At 33.7% G+C, this 11,933-nt stretch overlaps 1 protein-coding gene and 3 non-coding genes across 4 annotated transcripts; all 4 read right to left on the bottom strand.

Annotated features, from left to right (window-relative positions):
- Positions 1-2,131: 2,131 nt before the first annotated feature.
- Positions 2,132-9,343, bottom strand: LOC112527747 (tobamovirus multiplication protein 2A-like). The gene is made up of 7 exons (XM_025138531.1): positions 9,210-9,343; positions 8,238-8,486; positions 5,706-5,805; positions 5,200-5,280; positions 5,014-5,118; positions 3,747-3,956; positions 2,132-2,485 (listed from the first exon to the last, which is right to left on the bottom strand). The coding sequence occupies exons 2-7, from the start codon at positions 8,468-8,470 to the stop codon at positions 2,378-2,380; spliced, it is 837 nt and encodes a 278-aa protein (XP_024994299.1). The 5' UTR covers positions 8,471-8,486; positions 9,210-9,343; the 3' UTR covers positions 2,132-2,377.
- Positions 9,344-11,271: 1,928 nt separating this feature from the next.
- Positions 11,272-11,355, bottom strand: LOC112528863. The gene has a single exon (XR_003070881.1). It is a non-coding gene; the product is annotated as a small nucleolar RNA Z101 (small nucleolar RNA).
- A 157-nt stretch (positions 11,356-11,512) lies between these two features.
- On the bottom strand, positions 11,513-11,603 carry LOC112528862. The gene has a single exon (XR_003070880.1). It is a non-coding gene; the product is annotated as a small nucleolar RNA Z101 (small nucleolar RNA).
- Positions 11,604-11,842: 239 nt separating this feature from the next.
- On the bottom strand, positions 11,843-11,930 carry LOC112528866. The gene has a single exon (XR_003070883.1). It is a non-coding gene; the product is annotated as a small nucleolar RNA snoR14 (small nucleolar RNA).
- Positions 11,931-11,933: the final 3 nt, after the last annotated feature.

Raw genomic sequence — 11,933 nt, 5'->3', positions numbered from 1 at the left:
AACTACTTTTTGTACGAAGGAAAAAAAAAGCGGAGGAGAGTTACCGGGTGTTTTGGGATTGCTTATAAAAATAACGTACTGATTTATTTTGGTGTGGTATCGGTGATAAACATTTTTGAGTGTTTGGATAATTGGATAAACAACTTATATCGATGTCAAACCGATAATAAAAAGTTTTTGAAGAAGTAAAACCATTCTAACTTATAATAAGTTGATAATGATTTTTGTAAAAAAAAAACATAAGTTATTTTAAATAAACAATCTCAAACACCCCCTAAAAGAACTCATGTTCTCGAAATCTTTTTAAGAGGGAAAAGAAAGAAAAATATTGATAAGTTTTCTGTCAAATGTAGGAGGAAAGACATTAAATCTTTTTATAAAAATATTAAAATTACAAAACTATCAAATCTTTCATTCTAAGGGGTTGTTTGGCAGTTGCTGAATGGTTTGGTGCAGAATGATTAAGTGGTCAGAATGATTAAGAGACTTTCATGATATAGTGCAAAATGAAATATAATTGTTTACAATGAAATCATGACACTTACTGGTTAAGGGAGGCTGATGATACAAAATCATTCAGAGGCTTTTAGAACCATTAAGAGTCAGACTTTTTTTTTCCTAACAAGATTCATCTCTTAATGATTCAAATGTTGCCTCTTAATGAAACTATTAAGAGGTAAACAAACAACCCCTAAATGATATATTTTAAAGGGTATATGGGTAAAAATAACATCTTTTCTTTCTTTTCTCAGTTCAAGAACATAAAAAATCATTTTCTTTTGTTTCCTTCCTTTTCCTCTCCTTTCAAGAACACAAATAAAAAAATCCCTTATATTTTTTCCCTGCCTTTCTTTTACTTCTTTTTCTTTTCTCCAATTTAGAGAATACAACGTAAATGTCTAAAGTAATTTAAAAATAAAGATTTTAAGGATTTTTGTTTAAACAGATTTTTTGTAACTTTCTTTAAAATAAAGAAAAGAGGATAAAGATTTTGAAAATATTTAAATTTGAATAATCTTCAAAAATAATTATTTAAGAAAGAGAAATAGTTTTTTATTCAACCTACGAGAATCTTTGAAATTAAATTTTTGTGAGAGAAAAATAATATTTTATTAATTACATTAAATATATTAATAATATAAATAACATTTTAATCTGATTCTTTATTTTTAATTACTATTTTTTTTAAATTTTAATTTTTGATTCTTTACTTTGGAAAATATATTGGAGATGCTCTAAATTCTCGTTCTTATTTCGTTCTATTTATGTTTCTCTTTTCTTTTTATCGTTTTATATTACTAATTTTATGAAGTATTTCATCATAATAATTAAGCTACCTATATTGTAATATATCATATCAACACTTATACTCAAATGTAACATATTTATCATATGACTATGATTAATTTTAAGTAGTTTAAATATTAATTTCTGAAAAATTATACATATATAATAATACATTGTAAACTTAAATTTTAAGAAAATTTAATAACATGAGACAAATAATCTAAATTGAAATCAACTAAAATTTCAGATCTTAGGAAATTGAGCAAACAACACATTATAAATAAACATCTTCATTTTTAAGCCAAATTTCACGAGTATATGTTCCACAATTTATGTAATTATTATAAATAAAATATGATTCTGGTCGACAATTTTGTAAACTATGATGCCCATTTCACAAGCCAACGCCACCAATATCATATTCAATTTAGAAAAGAACATATTTCGCAAGTTTCAAAATCTAACACTTGCCATATCTTTAGTCAATTTCCGTCAAATCTACACAATCAAGCACAAAAATGCTACAATATTCAACCACAAGAGTGGTATCTGATTGATTTGAGCTTAACTTCAAAGGTCAAAAGTGCCTAGAGGTCCTAGGTTCAAATCCAAGGAGGAATAAAAATCCCTTTGTAGCCACGGAAGTTCAAATATGGTAACTCCGAGCTATCCACAAAACAGATGATCGTCCTTTGAAATTAGTCGGCTCGCATAACGAGTTAGATATCCAGGTTAGTTTAAAAAAAGCCTACAATTTTTGTTGAGTCGAATCCAAAAGGAAAAAATAAAACATTAGAAGGGAATAAAACAGCAACAAAGGGAAAAGATTCTGAGAGATGACTTGTAGGTAAAGGTCAAAAACCAATGCCACCTTGTCTTTTTCTACTACCAGCAACATTAATAAACTATCATCTCCACAATCAATCACAAACCTCATAATATTACACACAGTCTATTTTCTAACAAGGGTGAGGGATGGAAGAACATGACTTAAAGCTCATCAAACTTAATATTTATACACACTCAGACGATAACCGATTTACGTTTTTCTACGGATCACACAACAACAATCGTTTCAGCACACTTCTGATTACATGATGGCACAACGACCCTTTTCCTCTGTCGGTTGTGTGTTGCCTTGTTGATTCCTGTTTGGGTCGTTCGGGTTGTATGTGAACTCCGATGTATCGAGTCCATACTGGGATCACACCACACAAAAACATGTAAGTAAATAAAGAACTTAAGCGAAGCCTACTTATTAAGTTGATGACCAAAAAGAGAAGCCGACACGAGAAAACAAATCCAGTGTTTCACTAAGATTTCGAATAGTGGTCCCGAATTCAAGTTGATTGGGCAGGCGTCAGCCCCCATATATGGTCTTACGACTTTGCGGAGACCTGTGTTTTTGGTAAACAGTCGCCCGGGCCTGGTCACTGCGACCCCTTTGTGAGGAGCCTAACAACGCATCTTCAGAGACCAAGAACTATGAAGTATGACTTTCCAATTTTTTCAGTAAAGCAGTTGGGTCCGGAAAATACTTGAAAATACACTAGGGTCATTCTGCAAAACGAGATTTTGGAGAAGGTTATTGAACTAAATAGCCCCTCTCCATGGTGTTAAACATTGTGCTCCGTAAAATCTTGAAAAATACTAGATAAGTTAGTTTGTAAAAATGACTTCGGGGATGTTTGGTTGGTTTTCCATTAAGTCCTGTATAGATAAAGCAGTCTATGTGGATTAATCTGTCTTTATAGATTGGACAGATATTTCATAGATGGAAGGAACGTATTTTTTAAATTTGAAGGGACAGGTTTGGAAAAAAAAACTTACTTGGCTTTTTGCATACAGCTCCCCTTAGAAACTTACCAAATAAGCCACTGTCTATATCATTAAGCCATTAACAAATACTCATGTATAGTTGAATGAATAAGCTGCGAGTCTAATTAAACTTATTGCTAAGAAACAAGCCCTTATTTGTGCAAGAGGCCCCATCGATGCCTAATTGTAATTTTCCCACTTTTTTATATTTGAACATAGTAGTGACATTTTTACCCCCTCTCAACATGTATAAAATGCATTCTGCAACTTGGCAGCAAATGCAATCTCAATCTCAAAATGGTCACCCTCAGTTTATTGTGCAGCAGTGCTACCAATGAATTCGGTATCTCCAAGATTTTGACATAGAAACAATAACTTTTGATTGATATGCACAAGAAGCAAGATCTGGCTCGGGTTGCAAAAGGAATCTCAATCTCAAAATCAAGTCACCAATCATGACCTAACTCACACTCGACGAACAACAGTAGACGTAAACAAGATTATGAACCAACAGAAACAGCTAATTATGGGTGAATTCAAGAAGCAATTCAAGATTAATATCATGAAATGGTGTACCAGATCAGATAAGTAAAGATGGTCATGTTATCTTGAAACTCCCTATAGCAGAAAAAAGCACGCACCTTTTCCCTCATGCGTGCACTCCATGCATCATTCCTGCTGGGACGGCTATCAAGGGTACCTGTAACAGGTATACCCGTGGCTGGAACTGGTTGCCTACTAATCAAAGGTTGTCGTTGCTGCCTGGGAGCAACTATGTCCTCATCATCACTATCATAGTCTGCTGGTGCATTTGCAGCACGTACCACAAGAGCTAACAGAAATACCAGAAGCTGCATATTCACACATATAGGCAGTATAAACATTTTACCAACACCCTGATCAAATCAATGGCGATTTTCCTATATTTATATATATACATACATACACATACACATATGACATATGTTTATATGCACAACAATAACAACCTTCTTAGAGTAACTGCTTTTTTTGGAAGCAAAGTGGTACCAAATCTTACTTCTGTGAGAATCCCTCATAGTGACACAATATATTCCCTTCATCTCAAAATAAGTGTCCACTTCCCAATTTTACCCTTAATTATGAGATGGAGAAACTCATTACTAGCTCTATCATTAAGGGTAAAATTGTCATCTAGTTCATTAAAAAGTGTAATAACTACACATCTCTAAAACCGTGTGCCTTTTTCATTGTAACATTTATTTTGCCATGGAGAGAGTAACCACCTAGCTTTAAGCAGAGTACCAAATTGACGAATGACGACAAATCTGATTCACCCATAACCATTAGTGGCAAGCATATGGAAGAGACCAAACCAAAAAGCATTTAAAACCTTACCTATATCTCCACCATGGAAGAGGTGCAAAGTTTCAAATAGAAGAACCATATCAAATTATCGTCTCCCCATTTCACATCATGTTACCATTTCAATCAAAAGCTATAACTTCAAAGGGCAGCGAGTCTAGGACTCCCCCATCAAGATGCGAAGTTCCAACATATCAAGTATTCCCTCCATTTTCAGATTAATTATCATACATTGGCTTTGGATATAAGAAGTTTGAAATTTTGAAATGAATAAACCATAATCATAATTTCGGTCAGTACAAGTTTGGACTCTGCAGCACACTGCATTATATAATTGCCCCATATAACAAAAACACCCTTTTTTCTGAGACCATACATCAGAAGATACCATCAAAATTTTCAACTGAAAGATGACCTTCATGGGATTTTAATTTTGTGAAGGATCTGATTGTGGACTAACAACTAAAATTTGGCATAAGGTTAACATATGACTGAAAAATGCATTGCTTACTGTTATCTGAAATATTCTTTAAGTTGCCACAAGGGCAAGATATCGTGCCTTACCTCCAATATAACAGCTCCAAGTGCAACCCACTTGCAGATTTTCCAGTTCTTCCTCAAAAATCCATATATCATGTCAAACTGTCCGGTTTTGTCAGTTGGGATCTCCTGAAAACATTTCCTTGTTTAACTAATCAAATACATTGGAAGCATGTTGAGAATCAAACTTGTAGCTCAAGGAGAACTCACGGCTCTCCAGCTCTTGTCAAAGAAGATGAAAGCAGCACACCCCGCTTCTAGCAAGATTAACAAAAGTACAAGTATGGAGTACTGCAGTACCTTAAGGAAATCAACCGTCCACAAAAAATTAAGCACAAAAAATTAAGCACAAAAAAAATCACCATTTTATTTAGCATGGCAAATTCTTAAAATTACCTTCTCTCTTGCTTCTCATTTATTCATTTTTCCTTTTCGTAGCACTCAATTCTTAGAGAAACGCAATAACGGATAAAAAAACAAAAGATGTTTGGCATGCATATAGCTCAAAAAGGCAACTAATACTCTAGACATAATGGAGAAGCATTATGTCATAGATATTCTAGGTAAGGAAATAAGTTCAAGATATAATGGAGAAGCATTATGTCATAGAAACATCTTAGATCTTTGCTTGTATGGGTTCAATTATCATAAACCCTTACAGTTTAAATTCCTATTTTCATAAAAAGTGAATGAAACAAGCTCGTAGACTAGGATACACAAGTTAGGCAACACCCGCTCCGTGTTGCTGCGCCAATGCACCCAAAACAAGATATTATTAAGATTATTGCACCGATACCAATAAACAGATAAATGAACCTGCAATGAAAAACAGCATTAGTTACTACTGCGGATCACCAGAATTATGAAATGAAGCAGTATGTACGTCTTTAACAAAAAAAGAAGCTGTATGCATCCCCTCATGAAAGCAACAAAAAATTCATTACATCATGATTGACAAAGCACTGTAAAACTGAACACATACAAATCCCAAGAAGCAGAGATCCAACTTTAAAGCCTTTCACATACCATCAAATAGGCATCAAACTTCAAAGCGTACACACTTTTTTGCAGCGGAGAAACTCAAGCCAGATGCCAATACTTCAGGGAAGTCAAGCCTAACCCTAAAACAACTTTTTTATTTATTTTCTTCAATCTAAATATGTTGCATATAAGGTTATGTTATATATGCATGCAGATATCTGCTATCTGTATATGTTACTTTGCCACAGAACTGTTCACAAAGAATGTTCAAGGTATATTGCATCCATCGTTATCATTACTTTCTAAGGAGACTGCTTTTTAAATTATCAAATGCCAATTATCATATACTATGCATGAAATACTCTTTCTCCAATCAAGACTAGCATTAAGCTCTGACAATCAAGCCAATTTGTATATTCAAATAAAATGACTAAATCCGCTTGCCACACAACAAGAAACCTGTCAAATGGTGTATTTTCAATTAGAGAAAGCCTTGTCATATGACCAACTTAAATAGTAATCTTTTGCCATAGTGCATAGAGCAACAACTTTATTCATACACATAAAGACAAATTCTTCCCAGCAAAATTTACTATAGATAACATTTTCAATTTTCCATCATGTGCAATAAACACCAATTTGCCATAGAGCATAGCATCCCAGTAGGTCCCATAAGATCACAGTCCTTCTCATGCTAACCATGGTTAGAATGTGAAGTGACTGAATATGATCACAGTCATGATAAGCATGTGTGAATACGAGTAACATACTAAATTACTAATACTAAAAAGGTCATGCTTCTAGAAAGTGGATAAGAGATAAACCATCGTGTCTGCTATATATGTTTTACATACAACAGAAACACAATTGCCAACTAGCTACTAGTAAACATATAGCCTACAAGATACCATTATCCTGTTCTTGCATAGTAATTCCAATGGTTCATATCCTTCCTACTTGTCTATTTATCATCAACAAGAAATTATCTTCCATAAAGAACTCCATGACTACAGATTTCAACCACTTACTCTCTTAACAAATTCAAGCACACAACTCTAGAAACAACTTGAATGCAAGCTATATGCCAACTCAACATCAATCTTTCCTGTTTACAAATCCTGTAAACTTCATTTACTTATATGGTATGATCCTACCCTAACCAATTACAATCTAATTATAGGCAGAAGATGAATTTCCACGAACAAGATGAAAGAAGAAATACTAGGCAGTCATTTATATATTTGGTTTCATGAAAGTGGGAAGTTATTCCAAGTTGAAAGGGGAGCTCTACAGGCTAAAAGCTACTTGGTATAGTTCATGATGTCTGACAAGCAAGCAACATGCATGTGGCGCACAAGTGAATAGAACACGTATGAGCGTCATGGACATAATAAAATTGATATAAGAATTTTGAAAAAAGTTATCTCAGGTAACAATGACAAGAAAATATTGACAGGATAACTAGGGGTAGAGGGATGGGTGGTTGATGCTCCAGACTTCTGGTGAGAAAGAACATGGAATCAAGCTAAAGAGAAGCAGCGAAGGCAAACAGCTAGAAATAGATGAAGGATATGACATAAGGGAAAATAGGCAATCTTTAGTAAGAAAAAGTACGAAGTCTAGAGCCCCCAAATGGTGGCTTTGGATTAAGTTTCAATATGTAAGATTGCTACTTCAGACTCTTTTCTCTTGACCCTTTCATTCTTAATCTATCATTTATTCACTACAATATGCATCTTCAAATTGATCATGTTGTCTCAGTCTTTAGTTATCTTAAAGTCCTTGTTAAGCATTAAGTGGCATTTCTTACTTGGTAGCATATGTTCAACTTGTGAGTTATTTTGCATCTTCTTTGTCAATGATATGGATTGCATGTCCCCCAAGTACAAGGATAGTTCTCCAAGGCTTGTATCAGGATAAAGGCTCCGGGGTTTTTCTCTTTCCCTTATAAGATGGCTCAATGTGGAAAATGATTACATGGTAGATTATCCAATTCAACCATGCACTTAGTTTAGTTAATTAAATAAAAAACAAACAAGAGCTTCATTTAGTTCAGTTGAGCCGTGTAGAGAGAGCAACTCAACATACATTTTACATTTGTCATCATGGCAAGGTGACACATTTTCAAGTCGTGACACTAATATCGTAACAACTAAATGCACAGAACAAAACCCAAACTTGAATATCTAATACAACGGATTGATACAAAAGACGTTGTATAAAAGATACAACACATACCAAGAAGAAATTAAAAAGAGGCATGTTACCAAGCAGTAGGCAGGTTATCAAGAAAGCTGCTGCTAGACAGGGAAACAGCCATTAGCGTAGGGCGTCCAAGCTGTATCAATCCTTCATTTGGTGGTACAACATTGATATCATCACTTGCATTTTTGTACATAACAAACAAGTATATCCCATAGCCAACCATGGCGAGACCCAGAAGGGTCAATAACATGTTCAGGAGCTTCAACAAGCACTCCAAAAAACCCTTACAACCCATCCTTGCACTATCTGCCCTGAGGTCACTCAAATAACCAATGTTATAAAAAAGGAGATCAGGTTAAAAACTGCAAGAATGTAGAAAATTGGAGTTACTTTACTAAGAAGGATTTATGCCATCAAATGCAAAATCAAAGAACACCCACACAGAGGTCACTCAAATAACCAATGTTATATAACAAGAGAACAGGTTAAAAACTGCAAGAATGTAGAAAAATTCGATTTACTTTTAATGAAGAAGGATTTATGCCATCAAATGTAAAATCGAAAAACACCCACACTAAAAGACTTGGTTCTTTTTCAATGTACTCCTACCAACACAATTTCATCACTTCACCTTTATATGTTAGTAAAATCCAATAGACCACTTGCTTACACATGTACGCAGTTCCATAGAACTAGGGAGGCAAAACGTTGTACATAATTCCACTGAAATTTCGGAACTCAACAGAAAACGAAACAATATAGGTTTGGCTAGGTTGATCGTGTAAACAGACAAGCTCGTCCAAATGAACAAGCATATAACTCGATGAAATCACAATTCGAAAGCCTTTTCCGACAGTTGAAGGAAAACGAAGTGAATCGAAATTGGAAACTAAAGATGATCCATAATTGAACAAATCGGAAAAGTAAAACAACGTTACATAATCAAAAAGATTGCAATACACTAGTTTGAATTCTCGATTGTGAGGAACACATAGAAGAATAGAGATTGCGCCGAATTGAATGGCAGTACTTACACAGGTAGGAACGGCAATCGCGACTATACAGATTTTCGAGCAACGAGTGGATCACAACACCGAAATCAGTTGTCTAATTGATGCGCTATTTGCTTTTTTCTTTCTAAATTGGGAAATCGGAGAATGGCACCGCCAAAATGCAAGTCACTGCGGAGCAGGTATTTGACATGAAGATTAAATTACATAAATAGTCCTTGGACTATTTGTTAATGTCAAGTCTTTAATCTAATTCGAATTTTTGTTGCATTCTTAATACAGAATTGGAAACCTCTTTTATAAATGACCTCTTCAATGTCGACTATACTAACAATCGTTATACACATGACATTAAAGACAATATACCGAATTAAATCCTATTATTAAATAAATCAGGGATGGTCCTTATGTTGAGCGAGATGGGTGATGGCCCATGGCAGTAGAGACACCAGGGCATCAAATCCCAACCTATATATATGTTGTAGTAGGTTGAGTTAATGAGTTTGTTAACGACATATCATATACGTTCTCGCTCTCAACTCTCGTTCTCCGCTAACGACCAATCGAACGTTTGCTCTCGACCATACACATCTGCTCTTGCCCTCTTGCTCTGCCCGTCAGCCTCTCATCCTCATCCCTTGCCTCTCGGCTTCTCCCTTCTAGGTTCTAGTTCTGGGATGTCGTAGTTCTGGTTTTGCCCTAGTGCCATTCTCTTAATAAGTGATTAAGATTAATTTATCACTTATTAGGTTGTTAGTTTGCCATTCTCATGTCATTCCATGAATTTGCATTTTTTTGAATAAAACTTATTTTATTTAAATTGAGAAAATTTACTAGTTTTTTCATTTAAAAAAATTAGTTCATATACTTAATCATTTAAAATAAAATAATTCGTGGGATTTTTCTAACTTTCCAATTCTCTACAAATAAGATCCATTGCATCATCAACTTTTAATTGTATAGTAAGTTATTTTATAACTATAATATGTGCTAATCTGTTTAACCAACCACGAGGAAAATCATTCATTAAACCTTTCGATCTAATTCTCAAACGTTTGTAAAATATTTTACAGATCAACTCAGGTTAGAAAATAAAGACAAAGAAAAATGTAACTTACTGGTGGATTAATTTTTGATAGATCAATTTCTTGTATTCAGGATATCAACTGATATGTACATATATAACTATTAACTTTTGATAGATCAATTTCTTGTATTCAGGATATCAACTGATATGTACATATAACTAATAAACCTGATTTTGGGTTTTGATGAGGCCTTTTTATAGTCATAAGATCTTGAAATCCCGTAGATTTAATTGATATTTCATGAAATTTCATAAGAATTTTATGCAATAATGGTTTAAAATGTAATAAAAACATTCGTAGATAATACAATTATTTTAAAATTTTATTTATAATGTTTTTTTATAAATAATGCAATTTAATTTCATACCAACGGCAAACATACAAAAAAAATCAAAATTCACTAATTTGGAATTCTTCTATAAATTCCAAATCACGCAAAACCATATTTACAAACCAAACATCCCCAAATAAATTTTATAATTGGTTTAAAAAGACAAAAATAACCTTTGCATCCAAACCTATTCCACCGCACGACTACTGCTCACCGTCACAGCCGCCAACAACTCCGACACCACCATACCCATACCACTGTCGTCATCGTTACAAACCATGGTTGTTATCGTTACAACCACCGCTCCCCACCCACCAATTCGAAAATGAAGGTTCCATGTCCATCAAATGATTATTCTTCTTGCAGGTTATTACTCCACAATCAATTAGAAATTTATATTCAAAACCAATTCCTTAGATCGCAATCACCATTTCAAAAGCTATTCGATCCATAGGGAACACAAGACAACTCTGGATCCCAATAATTAACTTTATTGGTTTAATGCAAAATTCACAAGTAACATTAGCTTGTAAATTTTACGACACCACTAAGAAGCAAACATGGCAAAGCAATTTTAGAAGGGAAAAATCGAATTCGAAAAAGCAGAAATTACTATGATAATGAGATGATGATGATAAGAAGATGCAGAAAATTTAGTTTTAGAACAATGAGGCATCAGTTCTCCAAGGTGATATAACATCAATGAAATTCAGACGCAAATTMCCCATTTGTTATTGGTTTAATGCAAAATTCACAAGTAACATTAGCTTGTAAATTTTACGACACCACTAAGAAGCAAACATGGCAAAGCAATTTTAGAAGGGAAAAATCGAATTCGAAAAAGCAGAAATTACTATGATAATGAGATGATGATGATAAGAAGATGCAGAAAATTTAGTTTTAGAACAATGAGGCATCAGTTCTCCAAGGTGATATAGCATCAATGAAATTCAGATGCAAATTACCCATTTGTTAGATCAGATTCATCAAATGCCAGATATTAAAACAAAATTTTCATATTAAACTTCGCATTAAATGTTGGTAAAAACCACAAAGATGAAATCATTGACCAATGGAAAAAGTTATGAAGATACAAAGAATTGTATGTAAAAATTACCAGTTCACGGAGAAGCCAAGTAGATACTCTAAAATATATGAAGGATAAATATTTATTCTTCTAATAATTTTAAATAAAAATCAAATTTAGAATAATAAAATCAGAAAAATGTGAGCGTTTAGCGATCAGAACCTGTCGAGATTCAATGTTTAACATCAATCGAAATTCGTCAGTAGATTGATTGAGCAATGAATTCTATCTTCATCCGCCAA

The sequence above is a fragment of the Cynara cardunculus genome (assembly GCF_001531365.2).
Source record: "Cynara cardunculus var. scolymus isolate 2C chromosome LG 15, CcrdV1, whole genome shotgun sequence".
Classification (NCBI taxonomy): Eukaryota; Viridiplantae; Streptophyta; class Magnoliopsida; order Asterales; family Asteraceae; genus Cynara; species Cynara cardunculus.
Note: the sequence above shows the minus strand (reverse complement) of the source record. Positions and strands in the feature narration are given on the sequence as shown.

Coding starts and splice junctions, on each gene's coding strand:
- LOC112527747 (XM_025138531.1), bottom strand. CDS start 8,470: ATGGGTTGTAAGGGTTTTTTGGAGTGCTTGTTGAAGCTCCTGAACATG. Junction 5,806..8,237: donor GATAACCTGCCTACTGCTTG/GTAACATGCCTC, acceptor TTTTCATTGCAG/GTTCATTTATCTGTTTATTG. Junction 5,119..5,199: donor TTGACAAGAGCTGGAGAGCC/GTGAGTTCTCCT, acceptor AAATGTTTTCAG/GAGATCCCAACTGACAAAAC.